The sequence below is a fragment of the Diospyros lotus genome, chromosome 5 (genome assembly GCF_014633365.1).
Source record: "Diospyros lotus cultivar Yz01 chromosome 5, ASM1463336v1, whole genome shotgun sequence".
Classification (NCBI taxonomy): Eukaryota; Viridiplantae; Streptophyta; class Magnoliopsida; order Ericales; family Ebenaceae; genus Diospyros; species Diospyros lotus.
The window spans coordinates 37,094,279-37,111,907 of NC_068342.1; the positions used below are offsets into that span (position 1 = coordinate 37,094,279).

The 17,629-nt window shown below is 37.1% G+C and overlaps 3 protein-coding genes across 3 annotated transcripts; all 3 read left to right on the forward strand.

The window, feature by feature from the left end:
- The first annotated feature begins 498 nt into the window (after positions 1 to 498).
- Positions 499 to 3,925, forward strand: LOC127802295 (putative pentatricopeptide repeat-containing protein At3g18840). The gene is made up of 2 exons (XM_052338011.1): positions 499 to 2,867; positions 3,384 to 3,925. Exon 1 carries the CDS (start codon positions 652 to 654, stop codon positions 2,710 to 2,712), a length of 2,061 nt encoding a protein of 686 aa, XP_052193971.1. The 5' UTR covers positions 499 to 651; the 3' UTR covers positions 2,713 to 2,867; positions 3,384 to 3,925.
- Positions 3,926 to 4,730: 805 nt separating this feature from the next.
- Positions 4,731 to 12,503, forward strand: LOC127802296 (HVA22-like protein k). Its single transcript, XM_052338012.1, has 8 exons — positions 4,731 to 4,965; positions 6,795 to 6,853; positions 7,117 to 7,214; positions 8,576 to 8,627; positions 8,750 to 8,813; positions 11,433 to 11,528; positions 11,996 to 12,068; positions 12,291 to 12,503. Exons 1-8 carry the CDS (start codon positions 4,933 to 4,935, stop codon positions 12,440 to 12,442), a joined length of 627 nt encoding a protein of 208 aa, XP_052193972.1. The 5' UTR covers positions 4,731 to 4,932; the 3' UTR covers positions 12,443 to 12,503.
- A 918-nt stretch (positions 12,504 to 13,421) lies between these two features.
- LOC127802761 (arabinosyltransferase RRA3-like) lies at positions 13,422 to 17,411 on the forward strand. The gene is made up of 2 exons (XM_052338772.1): positions 13,422 to 13,870; positions 16,066 to 17,411. The coding sequence occupies exons 1-2, from the start codon at positions 13,685 to 13,687 to the stop codon at positions 17,185 to 17,187; spliced, it is 1,308 nt and encodes a 435-aa protein (XP_052194732.1). The 5' UTR covers positions 13,422 to 13,684; the 3' UTR covers positions 17,188 to 17,411.
- Positions 17,412 to 17,629: the final 218 nt, after the last annotated feature.

The window sequence follows — 17,629 nt, forward strand, 5'->3', positions numbered from 1 at the left end:
AACATTTTATAGGTAGCTCCAGTGTGAAGAGTAGGTGGTGGACATGCTTAAAATCTCAAATTCAAAATCTCATAGAGACGTTATATAAAGATTAAATCATAATTTATTTAAAAGTGAATTGAGATGAAACCATCTTTCCAAGAATAGTGATGCATAAGTTTTAACACTTGGGTTTTAAAAAAAAATGTTAATTTTATTTTTATTCAAAATAATTTAAGACAGTTATAAATACAATACACTCAATTGTTATGTTGTATGGAAATTGACGTTTTTCTAAAAAAATAAGCATAAATAGGGTTCGAAATATTTCAGAAATGGAAAAACGACACCTATTAGGTGTTTTCGTGTAACATAACTCAATTGTAATTAATACCTTTTTAAAATATAACGACTAATTTGAAACCGACTAGAAATTTAACAATTCAATCTAAATTTTAGCTAAATAGAAATTTGGCCGAACCTTTTTCATATATATAATAATAACTTTTTAAGGCGCATGAATGCTTAAAAAGGTGGGAGATTTCATTGAGCTGTAGTTTGAGTGACAGAGATCTTTATGGCTTCGTTGAACTTCCGTCCATGCGTTTGTGAATGCAGATAGATGTTTACATGTATATGCTTAATTGCTTAATTATATGTGTATGTATGTAAATGAGGTCGCTGTTAAATGGGCTTAAATTTCATGGGCATGCCATAAAATCTGGTTTTACACCGACGATCTTCACTTCCAATCAATTGATTGGCCTCTACTCGGAACACGGTCTAATCCACGAAGGCCTGAAGCTGTTCGACGAAATGCCTGAACGAAACGTGTTCTCTTGGAACGCAATGATTTGGGCTTACGTAGGAACCCGAAACTTGGAGCAAGCACAAGCACTCTTTGAATCGGCTCCGGAGAAGGATTCGGTGACGTACAATTCATTGTTGTCTGGGTATGCGAGGACAGACGGGTACCAAATTCACGCGCTCAGACTGTTTATGGAAATGCAGTCAAGGGGTGATCGAGTTAAAGTTGATGAGTTTACTCTCGCAACCATGCTTAATCTAACGGCAAAGTTACGTGTTCCCTCCTATGGAAGGCAACTGCATTCGTTTATGGTTAAAACGGCCAATGATTCTAGCGGGTTTGTTGTGAGTGCTCTGATTGACATGTACTCAAAATGTGGCTGTTTTCGAGAGGCGTGTCATGCCTTTAATTGGGACAGTGATTTTGCGGTTGATTTAGTGTCAAAGAATGCAATGCTTGCTGCTTGCTGTAGAGAAGGTGAGTTGAAAATGGCTGGAGACCTTTTCTGGAGCCAACCAGAATTAAATGATACCGTGTCTTGGAATACACTGATTGCAGGGTATGCCCAGAATGGTTACGAGGAGGAGGCAATCAAGTTGTTCCATCGCATGTCAGAGGATGGATTCAGATGGAGTGAACACACTTTTGCTAGCATTTTGAATGCTTGCTCCAGTCTAAAAAATTTGAAGCTTGGCAAGGAAGTTCATGCTTGGGTTTTAAGGAATAGGATGAGCTGCAATCCATTCATAAGTGGTGGTATTGTTGATGTTTATTGCAAATGTGGCAATATGAAGTATGCAGAGTCTGTACATGCAGCGATTGGAATGGACAATTCTTTTTCGATCACTTCCATGATTGTGGGATATTCATCCCAAGGTAATATGGTAGAAGCCAGAAGGCTTTTTGATTCATTTCCTCATAAGAATTCTGTTGTGTGGACAGCCATGTTTTCTGGACATCTGAAATCCCAGCAGTGTGATGCTGTTTTTGAGCTTCTAAGTGAGTTTAAAGCAAAGGAAGCAACTGTTCCTGATGCTTTGATCCTCATCAGTGTTCTTGGTGCCTGTGGAATGCAGGCAATTATTGATCCTGGTAAGCAAGTTCATGCTTACATTTTGCGATTGGGAATTGAAATGGAAGAGAAGTTGACTAGTGCCATGGTTGATATGTACTCAAAATGTGGCAATATAATATATGCACAAAATGTTTTTCAGAGAGCTACTGTTGGAGACTTGATCCTTTACAATGTAATGATGGCTGGTTATGCTCATCATGGGTATGAAAATGAAGCTATCCTTCTTTTTGAGGAAATGTTGAAGAAAAGGTTTAGACCCGATGAAGTCACCTTTCTTGCACTTCTATCAGCATGCCGCCATTCTGGCTTGGTACGAATGGGCGAGAAATATTTCTACTCCATGACAAAAGATTATGCCATAAAGCCAGACATTGATCACTATGCATGTATAATTGATTTGTATGGGAGGACCAATCAACTAGAAAAGGCAGTAGCATTCATGAAAAGAGTGCCTATAGAGTGTGATGGAGTGCTTCTAGGCACATTTCTGAATGCTTGCAAGATAAACAAAAATGTAGAACTTGCTAGAGAAGCAGAGGAGGAGTTACTGAGGATTGAAGGGGAGAATGGGGCACGATATGTGCAGCTGGCCAATCTCTACGCTGCAGGGGGGAAGTGGCTTGAGATGGGGAGGATAAGGAAGAAGATGAGAGGGAAGGAGGTGAAGAAGCATGCTGGGTGTAGTTGGGTATATGTGGAGAACAAAGTTCACATCTTTACCTCTGGTGATAGATCTCACTCACAAACAGAGGCTGTTTATTCAGTCTTACTCTGCTTGACTTTGGAACTAAATAATGCATTCAAGTGGAAATTAGAACTTGGACACTTTATTGAAGGGGTCATAATGTGAATCTCATCATGCTCACGCCAAAGACATTTGAACTATTGAGACACAAACCTGTGTGTTTAGAGTGGACAAAGAAGTGCATCCTTTCAACTGGAAAGAATTGTGCAAGGAAAAGTTTCCTTGCGAGGAGGATGGCACCACCTTTGTTTCATGGGGAGGTATGTTACATTGTTTTTGTATGGAAAACTAGCAATCTAGGTTCTGGAATAACTGTCTTCTGTTTGATTGCTTTTGCATAATGGAGTGCTTCAGATATTGACTGTTGGGCAGTAGAGTTCTTGTGTTCTTTCCCCTGCATCCATTTCAAGAGATCATCAAAACAACAGTCTACTTGAACAAAAGATAAAATCAAAAAGTAGCCAAGAAAAAATAGTAAAGATTGCAGAATGCTGCAACCGTATCAACTTGTAGGTTTTGATTTCACTTTAAGGAAAACGCAGAGCCTTACCTCCATAGCTAATATTGTTGAATTTATGTTTCTTTTTCTGGTGTGCAATGGTTACTCAATCACTGAAATGCTCCCTTATATCGTGTGTATGCCTAGTATTTGGTTAAATCTAAGTTGTAATGCTTCTTGTCAGCCTCGTCTTTCATATCTTGGTGGCTAACATGGATGATGGCTGTAAGAGCCACCGACAACTTTTGATGCTTTATTATCCTTCCTACTCCAACAGGTCTGTTTGTTAACATAAAAAACTTCATGATACAAGAGAAGAATTGAGAAGCACCATTGATAGGAGCAAAGAAGCACGGTCACTTAAGCTGGATGGCTGTCAGTTCCGGCAGTTCAAGCAAGACGACAAAGTCTTCATCGCGCTGACAGTTAAAAGCGGATAAACCTTGCAGGCCTTGGAATTGTGGATGAATTTTAGATTTGTCGTTTGTGTGGTTTATCAGGTTGGTTTAACCTTTCTTTCCTGTTTTGTTTCACACAAGAAGTCCATTTTTGTACCTTTAGGGAGATTTAAGTCATAATGTTTTACTCAACTGTCTTGAATGCTCAATGGCCTAATGCTCATTTTATTTTCAAATATTGCTAAAATGGGATTCAGATTGTTGTTGTTGTTGTTATTGCTAAATTGTATATCAGTTAAGTAGGATTTTGTTGGCACCATTTTGGATGATTTCAGTAGGATTTTTGTCTTGTTTTGGCTTTATGGTACTCTGCTGCCTAAACTGAATCATGCTTCTATCAACTGCACACATGCTGTATCTTCTAAAGAAATTTTTGCACAGTATTGTCTACAAGAATAAGTTGATAACTGTACTAAATCCCAAACTTTTTACTAAGTATTTCTGAAAAAAATTTAGTGGGTTAATTGACCCCGGTAAACGGTGATTTTGTCATAGAATTGACACATTTTTAGAATTTTGTTTTAATTTTGATACATATTTTTTATTTATTAGATAAACATATTATTCATAAATAAGTATAAACGTATATAAATATGTTATAGATATCTTAAAAATATAATAAGGTAAAACTTAACCTTACCTTTACAAGAAAGATAATAATAGTGAAGTTATTTTTTTTCTCACGAGTAAACATTATAGATTTGTATCACGTGAATAACTTTTTAAGATTCGTTTGACAAAATTTTTAGTTTTTTTTATTTAAACAAATTAAAATTCAATATATTTTTTGATTATATATCGTATTCATTTGTAATTTTATATTTTATTTTTTATTCTTTATTCTTTATTTATTTTTAATGTTGCCGACAATAAAAAATATATATATTAAATTGTTAACAATGAAGATTGTGAGAGAGAAAATATGAAAATGAAAATAAAAATGTAAAAAATACTTTTCTTTATTTTCAAATGTTTTTGAAAATTTTAAAAAATAAAAATTCTATCAAACAACCTTAAAACAAAGCAAACAAAAAGCATATATTATTCTTTTTTAACTTGAGGGTGATCGTTTGGGAGCCTAAAAGGAAAAGTAACATTCTTTGGGGGCAAAATGCAAATTGGTTCCTCTGAAGGGAGTGGAATGTAAAACACGACATTGCGTGTCTCCTTGCCCTTCCAGTTGTTACAGGCGACAGGCAAGCCATTCTGGTCCTTGGGAGTTGAGAATCGAACGGCTCTATCGACGGTCGCCCCAATCCACCCGGAAAAAGAAGGAAAGTAAAACAATCAACGACAAGTCCTCAATTAAGGAAAATTCGTTCTTCTGCCTCCGATTCGGAAATCGTTTCCAGGTCGTTCCTCGAGGGAATGGCTCTTTTCGGACCAAATCTGCCTACCGATGTAATACTCTCTCTCTCTCTCTCTCGCTCGCTCTCGCTTTTCGCTTTTAGCCGTTTGATTTCCGAATTAGGGTTTTGGTTTCACTAGGAAGTTTGTTTCTGCAGTTTGATGCCGGTATTGCGGTTTTCTTTTTTTCGAATTATGTTTTCGTTTTTCTTTCATTCTTTAAAAAATCTGCAGAAAGCATGTGCAATTAAAAACTTGGTTTAAATATTAATGTCTATCGGATCAAGTTATGTACGCACGCATGCATAGATATTAAGACAAAATAATATATAGTTCTGATATTTGTGAAACATCTCTTCCAGTGGAAGTCTTTACGTTAAGCATTCATCTCCTCTCCTCGTGTTGGTGATGTTATTAGCCGAATCAGAAACGATATGGGTAATTAGAAGCAGGATTTCTAGGTTGGCTATTTGTGATAGATCGATACTGCTATTGAAAGTCAAGTGTCCGATTTGGTCGAGCTTCAAAAGTGAAGTTTGTCATATTTTTAGATGTTTGAAATCCCTCAAAAGTATTCTTAAAAAAGCAATGTTATCTCAAATTTCTTCTCACAACTACATTGCAGGTACAATTCTCTTAAGTTCTTGTCGTTGTAAAAATAATTTCTTACAGCTACAAAGTACAATCTCTAAAGAATCGTTATTACTATCAATTGAGATGGGAAGGTTATTGCATGCATGGTAGTGGTTGTGTTCACAGATGTCTCATAATAATCCTTTATCCTAACTAAAACAAACATGCAAATATTGGGTATAAGTATTCTTTTGGAACATTTTGGGCATCTAAAACATGAAAAAGCTTCACTTTTGAGGTTACACCAAACCTAATATTGACTTTTAATAAACATATCTATGTTTTTAAGTATAATGCATTGAAGGAATTTGAGATGATGCCACCTGTTGTATCACTAGATAATAAATGATAACGATGCACAAACCACTAGTACAGTATCTTGTGTAGGAAAGAGCTCCCTAGAATTGAAAGTTCAGAGTTGTGTTTTCAACCTATAAATCCAAACTATGGAAAACGCTAAAAAATATGCTGTTAAATATCATTAGAGACCAGCACTCACAGCCAAAAATATAAATCATTGTTGTTGTTGAAAAGTCCTCAAGCATTTAGGTCACGAATAATGCTTTCATGGCTAGACAGATTTCTGGAAGTGTCAACTTGCTTGATTTTATGAGATACATACATTCCATATACACTGAACTTCTTGAAACCTTTTATATGTAACCCAGCCAAAAAAAAAAAGAAAAGAAAAGAAAGAAAGAAACCTTTTATGTATAATTATGTATTTTCTAGAGCCTCTTAGCAGCTTACTTTGACCAGTAGATTAATTTATGTTGTTAAGTATTCTAACTTTTATTTTTAGACCATAATGAATGTAATTTATTCATTTTAACTTTTGGCTGATAGTTGGATTCTTTAGAACTGCCAACTGATCTCCTTATAACCAGATTAACCATACTTTAATGAAAATTCTTTATCTTTCTTTTTTCATATTAAGAAGCTCACTTCTTATTTGGCTTTTGGAGATGGTTATGAGATATATGCCAAAATGAAGGAGCTCGTGTAATTGAAGTGTGATGCTGCTGGTGTGCCAGTGTTACTGCATCTTTATGGTGTTTATATTCCATTATACTGTTGTGGAAATGCATCACCTGAGATTTGATGTTATTAAAAATAATTTAAAAAATATGCTTATGAGCATGAGTCATCAGCGTTTCATCCATCTGGTAATGTACCGAGCTTTATGTTTCCTTGCTTCTAACTATATAGGGAAGAAAAATGGCAGACTGATGTTAAATTCCATGATGTAGGTTGGGTTGCGTTTGCTTCTTAGTCCCATTGGTTCCAATGTTGTTGTCCGAACAGCATGGTAAGCTGTGAGTTGAGATTAACTTTATTTTTTCAACTTTACAATAACATATTGCTTTGATAAGGATTATTAGCATTCCTAGTGCCATATATATATTGTCATTGTTATGGAACTTTTTTACATTATTGCTAGCCCATGGATGTTGTGGCTAAATATTCTTGTTGTCACTCTACAAAAATCCCCTACTGACCTTTGCACTAATAACTAGGCCTCATTTGGAGGAAAGCTAAGACCTGATATTGGTTACTCCTCTGTTTGTGCAGTTGTTCGGTGGGGATCATTTTACCAGTTTACTCAACATTTAAAGCTATTGAGACAGAAAACCAGAATGAGCAAAAAAAGTGGCTTATGTACTGGGCAGGTAGTGATGTTGCCAATTTTTCCACCCTAAATGTATTATTCTCTGTTATTATAATAAATTTTAAAGTAAATTTATATTTATTTTTCTTTCTTGGCATTAAAATTGTTTTTATTTATTACAGGAGGCTTTTGCTCTTATTTATATCATTTCCTTGCATGGATCATATTGCTTCTAAACTTTTTGGTTGGCTTTACTATTTTCCATTAATATTTGTTATTGCAACTGTTCAACCTACTATCACCGGATGGTTTGGCCAAGGAATCATCTGTGAGGTTGTCTATGGTTATATTATATTTTTGAGGAACAGGAAGAAGATGCAACGCAAAATACAACAGTTTCATGGTTTTACCATTTGTATCTTTGAAATTATTTCATATGGTTTTACCATTTGTACTCTTTTTGTATGTCAATTTGACAGTTAGAAACACTCATTTTTCCTTGACCTTTTTTAAGGTGGCAAGGGAGAAAAATTCTCTATGCTTGGAAAGTTTTTCCTGTCATCCTCTAATGGCATTATATGGTCTCCAAAGTTTAGATGAAATCTGCAACGTTGAGAGATTGATTTTATGATGGCTTTTTTGGGCATATAGGGCAGGGGAGGAAATATGGGAATGGTGTCCTTTGGTAGCAATGGGTAGGGTTGGTTTTTTGTGACTGGAGGACCACAAGTTGAAGTTGTGGAAACAGCATTTTTGCAAAGCAGGGTTAAGGTTGCATATAAAAAACGACCCTCCCTCAACCCTTGTAAAGTGGGAAGCATTGCACACTCAGGACACCCTTAGTTAATTTCTAAGAAATGGACAGAATAAGAAAAAGGGTTATCCGTAATAAGATTAAGGTGGTGCCCATTGAAAATAAGGTATGCGGCAAGTTTTTAAAATAGTTTGAAAATGTGATAAGAAGATCAAGAGCCACAAACTGAAAAGTGGATGGAATGGAAGAAGTTTCAAGCAAAAAAAAGAAAAGAAAAAATAGAGGAAGACCAATGAAACTTAGTGGAAAAATTGTAGGTGTAACATGGATGTGGTCATTAATAGAGATGATTGGGAAGCTTGAACTCATGTAACCAATCCCACCTGGTGAGAACAAGATTTGCGTTATTAATGTTATTAAATTTCCAGAACAGAAAGATTTGAGAAATAAACTTACAATTCAAAGACTGTACAACAACCAGTGAGGCTCTTACCAGTTTATCTGGTCATGTTGGGGCAGACTGGAAACTTTGAATTGAGGACATCAATGGAACTTGGTTTTGTTTAGTCATAGCTTTTTCTCTAGTCAATCTATGATTGCATGCTTTCTCTCACTTTTATTACTGTGCTAGTTTGGTACTTCTCACTGAGGCATACATATTAATGCAGCATATGGATCTTTTAGCATTGCTGAAGTTTTTACTGACAAATTTATCTCCTGGTACTGTTTTCAACTCAATTTGGTTCTTGTGTCATTGTATTAATTTTGTGTTTTTTAGTTGTATTTTGGCTTCATCGCTGGAAGTATGCCATCTCAGAACTTCTTTTCTCTGGTTTCATCAGGTTTCCTCTGTACTACCACATGAAATTTGCGTTCTTGGTTTGGCTTCAACTTCCAACTGTTGACGTAAGGATGAAAGAATACTTCTTTTTCTTTTGTCTCTTTGCAATTTCTTTAGAGAAGTTTTCTGGTGGTTGTTATCCTATTACTAGTTTGGCTCATGGAGAGTACTCTGTGATGCATGTTCATGAAGTTTAAACTATCACCATATTAGCTAAACCCTAAAATTCTATCACAGAAATAGATTAGTTGGAATTCTGGGCTGTTCAAATGTTTTCCAAGTGCAACAAATCCTGGTTAATTTTTCTAGTCTTTTTCTTTAATGGTCACTCATTCCTCCAAACTTCCTTCACTGCATGCGATAACACAGACTTGTTCGAGGAACTAATAATTTTTTGATATCCGAATCTAATCACTCAGTTAAAATTGGAGATTCTTTCTGGTCTGTTCTCGTTGCTATCTCCTCTATTAGTGAGAGTAAGACATTATCACATCTTTTGTATTAGGCGAGCCAGTATCTTTCTGCAATAAATGCCCGATGCCAGCTGCAGCTTGCAGTTGACACGCATTGTTGTTGTTTATCCTTCTCTTTGCATGCGATTTTGTTGGGAACGAAGGATTACCTTGACAGGAAGTACAGTTGCCATTACCATCTTATGAATTTCCTGTAAACAGAAAATTGGATTCCCATTAGTTTCTCTGGTTGACTTTGGCAATTAATTTTCTGTCTGTTTGATGCTTTTTTGGTGTAATATGATTGACAGGAAACTTCTTATTTTAGTGTTTAAAGTTATTTAACCCATATTATTTCTCAAGATTAAATTACCTGCTTTCTATTTTTTTGGATTTCATCTATTTGCTTTATGGGTCAATGTGCCCCTCCCTCATTTCGTGTTGTCCAAGGATCCTCCAATTTTCTTTTGTTTAGCCATCTCTAAATATTTCATATGACTTCTATGCAGCTACCTTGACTTGCTGTATTCATATATCCACAAATTTCAAAGTTTTTTTGGGGGCAAGATCTCCTACTTTTGAAGGTTAACAACGTTTTCTGTAGACAGTTGATGCACCAGAATCCAGATAACTAAATGGCCTACATATGTCATTGCCATATTGCCTTGTTTCTGTTTTGTTGTCATTATTATTGTTGTCATTTTTATTTTTCACCCAGAATGCAAAGGCTATCCATGTACCACTGCATGCATATATGGGTTCGCAAGGCTTCTCCAATGGCCTGCCTCATCTATTTCCACATTTTCTTTATTTTTTATGGCAAGATTTTATGCTTGCATTCTTTGGTTCAGCAGAAAGACATAGCAATTAGTGTAATACGGATAAATTCAATAATTCATGGGTCATCATTTATGTGGATATTTCTTGTGGTTTAAAAACATCTTTTAAGGTCCTTGAGTGTGTGTGTGTTTTTACTTAAGACACCCCCTCCATTACCAACAACATTAATTAATCCAAAATTAAGTAAAATTAAACCAAAAAAATAAAATTGCCAATGGAACCCATTGGTCAGCAATTAGTCCAGCTATTGGGATCAGTCACTGTGGAACCCAGAGAGATAGAGAAGAAGAAGAAGAAGAAGAAGTCTTGGTTACAATGATCTTGCTGTCCGTCAAAAATCTCAATTTCTCTCACACTCAACTTTTATAGAAACTCCCAGAAACGGGTCAAACTGGAATCAACTAAAATTGAAATAGAAAAATTATTGTCTACAATGGCCAAACCAGGTTGCCGTTAATCAAAACAGTGGCAGTTGGCAAGGCAGGGATATCTTTCTCTCTCTATGTATATATATATATATATAGAGAGAGAGAGAGAGAGAAAAGAAGAAGAAGAAGAGGAGGAGGAGGAGGGAGACAAATCTCCATGGAATAGCTGTCACCGGCAATCTATAGCCGGCAGCTAGTAGGTGTTGGAGAGCGGAGAGGAGAGATGGATTGCGGCCTTCTTCTCTCTTATGGCCAGCAATGCTGCAAATTGGGCCTTTTTATTTATTTATTCGTTTGTTTAATTAGAGAGAGGGGTTAGGATTGAGATTAGGAATTCATTTTAACCTAATTTAGTTTTAATTAACATCGTTACTGCCAAAAACTAATACAGGGGGTGTAAAAGATAAACCACAGGGACCTCCAAAGATAGTTTTATACCCCAAGGGATCTCTGTGAAAATGATCCAAACCACAAGGGGTCTGGGGGCAATTTACCCTTACATATTTCCTGAGTATTTGCAGTTTTGTGTTTACTTTAGGCCACCTGTGGATCATGTGCTTTTTAGCCAAAAAGAAGTGCGGTGTGTTAACTACCCCAATTTGTATTCTATCCACGGTCCACCAGTCAAAATGTGTATAATGTAATACATATTGGTTGTGATAGAAGAGATCAGCTGCTTTATGTCTTAAATCTGTGGTTGGCATGGTAATGGTTTGATAAAGTACACTGCTGTAAGAAAAGATAAAGTTATAGATCTTGTGATTACAACATTATAGGTTCTACTACTTCTAATTTTGGCACATTTTTCTTCACAAATTGGTTTTTTCATTTCAGCATTATTGTTTTCTTCATGGTGTCACTTATTCAAACAATGCTTTGCTCAGTTGAAAATTCATCTAAATAATATCCTCAGAAATTTCTTGTAATCCAACATGTTTTTATATGTTCTGGTTCTGTTTGACAGGGTTCAAAGCAACTGTACAACAACTGTCTGAGGCCATTCTTATTGAGGCATCAAGCTAGGCTCGATCAGATTGTGGGGACAGTATACTGCGAGATGGTAAGGCCTCTTGTTGTCTGATGTTGTTGAGGCAGCTGAACAATTGATCATTCCAGTTTATTGCTAGAGATTCAGTTGATATCATGCAGAGGCAATGATTACATCTGCTAAGCCCCTTGATCATAGGACTAGGAATGGCAACTAATAAAATATATGGCCACCACTTTAATGCCCCTTTCTGCTGTTACCCCCTCTACTGTTTATTAGACGAAAGGAAGAGTTAATTAAAGCTTTCTTTCTCTTCAAAAACCTAGTGCAGAAATGACTTTGGCTCTTGGATCTAGATACTGGATTTGTGAGGTAAATGGTGTAATAAATAAATTTCATCACACATCCCTTTTCCTGCCAAAGTTCTTGAATGAAAATCTTTATCAGAGGAATGTCTGTGAAGTCTCACCATTTTGTATTTTCCCATTTATCTGCCGAGTTGCAAGCTTAGGTTGTCTGATAGATCTCTGGAATTTCAGGCTAAATTTGTTAGTGCACACAGAGCAGAAATTCAGTTTGCGAGGACAGTTTTTACGAAGATTTCGGTGTCAGGTATTGATATGATCCACTTAGGGACTTGCTGCCACATCAAATTAAAAACTGTTTCATGTCATTCTAATTTCAAATTTTGGCTTGTGATCACCTTTTTTTTTTTTTTTCTTAGATCTAGATCTTCTTTAATCTATTTCCGTTGTCTTCTTCTCTTCATGGAACATGTGCTTACTCTTTCTCTGTGCCTTTTGCTACTTCTTTTTGCCCTGCCGCGTTTATCAGCAAACCACTTTGTTTGCGATATCTTTCACCCAGCACGGAGGGGAGAGAATGGTGCAAGTGAAGGCCCGAGACACGAGCAAACGCATGCTAGTAGAGCGATTGAAGGCCCGACAACAGAGGAACTGAGTTCGGGTTCCGAGATCGACGAATGATCTAATTCCAGGATTTTTTTTCATTTTTTTTCTTTTTGGGGGGGGGGGGGGGGGGGGGGGGGGGGGGGGGGGGGGGGGGGGGCATTCAGCATAGTTTGATTGCATCTTCTCACCTAGAAGGGAAATTAATCCTCTGTAGATAGCGTGAGATTTTTCTTAGCCCAAGTAGTAAGTAACATTACACTTGGGAAGTGAAGAGGCATAACATCAAGAACTATGAGAGAGGCCCATGGACATGCATGCCTCCTCAGTATAATGTGTTGCTGTATTGTTGTGAAAGTGGATTTGCTGCTGTATCATATGCTTATGCAAGCAAGGGGTTTGTAAATGGGATTTGATTATCATTTGGTTGTCAATAAATGGTTAAGACACTCAAAAAGACCTTCCGATGCCCATATGCAGGAAATTTGGAATTGGATGGTTTGGTTTGGTTTAAAATGGCTGGTTATTCATTCATAGTATTAAGTAAATGACAATACTATTTGTACGTTATGGGTTATATTTTAGATTATACACATACTCATAAATAATTAAAATATCTCTCGTGTCTTATTACGTCTCATCATCTCGTTTTGTTTCACCATGAGGTGTAAAAAATATTTTGATCATTCACACGTGTATAATTTAAGGGATAATTTTTTATGTATAAAAAATATTTTTTTAAGTAAATATGTTAAAAGAGATAATAATTTATGCCACCCAATTAAAATGATGGAAACTATCAAATTCTACCAAAGTGAGGTGGCTCATAATGCTAAAGTAATAGTAATTAATGAGGGAGCGATCGCGTTAAAAACTATCAAATTCTTTCGGATAAACTTTAAAAGCAAAATATTTAGCAATATATTGTCATGTAATAATGCATTTGAAAATTAATTAAAGCCAAGGAACGGAAGCCAATCCAAACGACGACGTTTCATGAACTAATTGCCCAAATACGAAGCTAAGTAGCGAGCCATTAATTAATCGTACTGTTCAGTCTCCCTCTCTCTCTCTCCCGTCTCACTCTCTCTCTCTCTCTCAGCCCCCCACAGTAGAGAGCATAGAGAGGAAAATGGAAGAATACTGCTAGCTAGGGTTACCAAACCGGCCTTCACATATATATACGTATATATTACATATATGCGTGTGTATATATGCATGCGATTCGGTTAACGTGTGTGGAAAAATTGCAAGAGGCGTTAGCTTTGTAGTCTCCTGAACGCAAATCCACCGCCGTTGCAAGGATCGGAGAAGAAGCCAATGACGGGCCGCAGAGACGCTCCTTTGATGAGAGGCGGCGGGCAGTCGCTTCGCCGATCGAGAATTGCCGTGGCCGTGGCGATCGGAGTTGCCCTCGGCTGCGTCTTCGCCTTCTTCTTCCCTCACGGACTCTTCTTCTCCAGTTCTCCCGTTCACCCCCGCGGCACCGCCAAATCGGATGTTCAGGTTCGAGTCCTTCCGCATACGCGTGTTTTGGTCTCCAATCGGTTAGGGTCCTGTGTTCTTGTCCATTTCTCAGGTTGTTGACTTTGTGTAATTTGGTAAAATTCTTTGGTCTAAATTTGAGCCGCTATTTATTTGTGATGTCTCGTGAGAGTCGCATCACTGAATTCTTTTTGAATTGTAATGAGATTTTTAGCGGCGCACGAGCTGGAATCTACTAATTGATTTGGTTTTGGGATCGTCAGTATTCTTCTCCAATTACGTGCCCGTTGATTTGGACTGTAATTAAGCAGTTAATGTGGTTGCAGAAGCATTCGGTCCGTCTATTAGGAACAAATCATGTGTAAATTATTTGAAACTGACTGGGACTTCCTACTATCGAGTCTGCAATGTAGTTGATATGAACTAACTAATTGGTTACACGCATAGTTCTAGCGGATCTTGATTTCAGTTTTTAATTGACCTGTAACTGAGAAAGAGAGGTCTTTGACAGGTTGTCAGGACCCTAGTCCTAACTAATGTTTTCTTTGAAGATAGAAATGAAATTGCGGGAGAAATAGAAAGAATAATAGGGTGAATCAGAGAGAAAAATAGAAAGAATCAGACAGAAATAAGAGAGAAACTAACACAAAATAGGGAGAAATAGAGAGAACAATAGGGGAAAATAAGAGACTTCAATAACTTCTTGACAATTCATTGATAATCATGGCACTGTAGGTTATGGCTTTATATATAAAGCTAACCAACAGATTTTACCAAGCGGTTTCCACTCCTTCCACTACTATGGCTCCACTACAAATAACTGCATCTAACTATAAATAAAAACTGCAATTAAACTACAACTACTATTATATTTACTATTATAACCATGAGGTCATGACATTTCCTCCTCCTTAACAAATTTCTTGTTCTTAAGAAATCTCAGTAATTTGACCAATATTCTTCATTCAATCCTTGTTTTCACTATTTGACCCATCTTCTTCCGCAATGCATCACGATTTTTCTGTTCAGACCGCTTCAATTGTTCCTTCTGCATCCTCCTTTGCTCCTCCTGAGCTTTTTCCTTAAATGCATCTTTTGCTTTGAGCTTGCTATCGTACATCATGGGTTCATCTTCAACAGATTTCTCCTCCAATGGTGTCACATTGATTTTTCTGGCAATTGTCATTCCTTTCTTGGCATCCGGCTTGCATAGGAAGAGGTGAGAATGTTCCGCAGGTTCCACAATGGCTGAAACCTGGCCTACTTCCAGCCTAGAGTAGATGCCAAGAACATATGTCTCATCAAATGCCAATTCAGATTGTTCATCTTCTTTCAAGGGAAACTCATTATCTTCTAGAATTTGTTCATCCTTCTCCTTTGACAGAAAATCCTCCTGCAAGTTGACTTGCAGAGTTCTATGAATCATGGCATTACCTAGCAAGAGTGAATCTCCAACTGTCATGAGGACTAGTCTCTTTTGTTGAATAACTGGATCAGGATATTCTGCTAAAAGACTAACCTAATACCATTTGGCTATCATGATCATTAGTTTGTCCAGTTTCCTTTCAAATCTATCCATAGAAGCTTCGAGCTTCTGGCAACCCTTAGTCGTGGAGGAAATTCAAAAAAGAAAAGCTAGATCTTAGGCTGAGAAACTGCTGCTCTAATACCAAATGTGAGAACCCTAGTTCCAACTATTGTTTCCCTTGAAAATAAAAATGGAATTGAGGGAGAAATATGAAGAATAATAGGGCGAATCAGACAGAATAATATGAAGAATCAGACAGAAAGTAAGGAGAAATAGAGAGAACAATAGGGGGGAATGAGAAACTTCGATAACTTCTTGACAATTCATTCATAATCTCAGCACGGTGGATTATAACTTTATATATAAAGCTAACCAACAGATTTTACCAAGCGGTTAAAACTCCTTCCACTACTTCTCCAATACTTCGTAACTACTCCACTACAAATAACTGCACCTAAATGTAAATAATAACTGCAATTAAACTACAATTACTATTATATTTACTGTTATATCCTTCAGGTCATGACAGGTGTCTTTCAACAATATGTGCTTGCTTCTTATCTAAACTATGTGAATATATAGCGTTTGACGTCAGCTGTTTCATTGTTTGAGCTAAAATGTTTGTTCTTAAAAATCAGCTATAACTAAGAGGTAATGGATGTAACAGTTCCCATTCATATGTTTGTAGGTTGCTTCATCCTTGTCTTGTGAATCATCTGAACGGGTCAACTTGTTAAAGTCAGAGTTTATAGCAGTTTCAGGGAAAAATGCTGAGTTGAAAAAGCAGATTAGGGAATTGACAGAAAAGCTTCGGCTGGCTGAGCAAGGGAAAGATCATGCACAAAAACAGGTATTGGCGTTGGGTGGACAACACAAGGCTGGCCCTTTTGGTACTGTTAAAGGTTTAAGGACTAACCCCACTGTTGTTCCTGACGAATCTGTGAATCCAAGATTGGCAAAGATACTGGTGAACGTTTCTGTTAATAGAGAGCTTATTGTTACACTTGCAAATTCAAACGTGAAGGACATGTTAGGAGTGTGGTTCACTAACATCAAGAGAGTAGGCATACCCAATTACTTGGTCATTGCTTTGGATGAAGAGATTGCTAACTTTTGCCAATCTAATGATGTTCCAATATATAGGAGAGACCCGGATGAGGGCATTGATTCGATTGCTAGGACAGGAGGAAATCATGCTGTTTCTGGATTGAAATTCCGCATCTTGAGGGAATTTTTGCAGTTAGGTTACAGTGTTCTTCTCTCTGATGTTGATATAGTGTATCTGCAAAACCCTTTTGATCATCTTTATCGTGACTCTGATGTCGAGTCAATGACTGATGGTCATGATAATAAGACTGCTTATGGGTACAATGATGTATTTGATGAACCTTCAATGGGTTGGGCTCGTTATGCTCATACAATGAGGATATGGGTGTATAATTCTGGTTTCTTTTACATAAGGCCAACAATACCAGCAATTGAGCTTCTGGACCGTGTGGCTGGTCGTCTTTCTCGGGAACCTAACTCTTGGGACCAGGCAGTTTTTAATGAGGAACTCGCCTTCCCCTCACATCCTGGATATGACGGGCTTCATGCTGCCAGGAGAACCATGGACTTCTATCTTTTCATGAATAGCAAGGTCTTGTTCAAAACTGTTAGGAAAGATGCCAACCTCAGCAAGCTTAAACCAGTAATCATTCATATAAATTACCACCCTGATAAGCTTCCAAGAATGAAAGCAGTGGTGGAATTCTATGTTAATGGCAAGCGAGATGCATTGAAATCCTTCCCTGATGGTTCAGAATGGTAAATCTTGTTCTACATATTGGAAACACTTTGGTTTCCTTCTGCTCGGTAAGAGTCAGAGAAGCTTGTAGTAGTGTAACACTATTTCAAATTTACTTCAGCAGCTAAGAACAACGTTACTGTGCCTCATTTTCTTTTGCCTTTTCCTTTTTAGTGAAATTACTGTTTTCAACTAGTACAGATTGTTCGGTGATGAAATGCATACTTACATGGTTGAGTTGTGCCTTATGCGTCTATCCATATGTTTTTAATATCCTTTGGTTTATTACTGCAAGTGATGGTTGGTGATTTCATCATTATTCACAAGTGTAACTAGGTTAGCTTAAATGTTTGAGCGCTTCCCGTCATTCGTGCCGAATGCTGACTAAAAGAGGAAAAGTTGCAACTATGTTCTACTAGCCTCAGGCCCTCAAGGGATCAGTGATGCCACACTATTCAATTGCTCT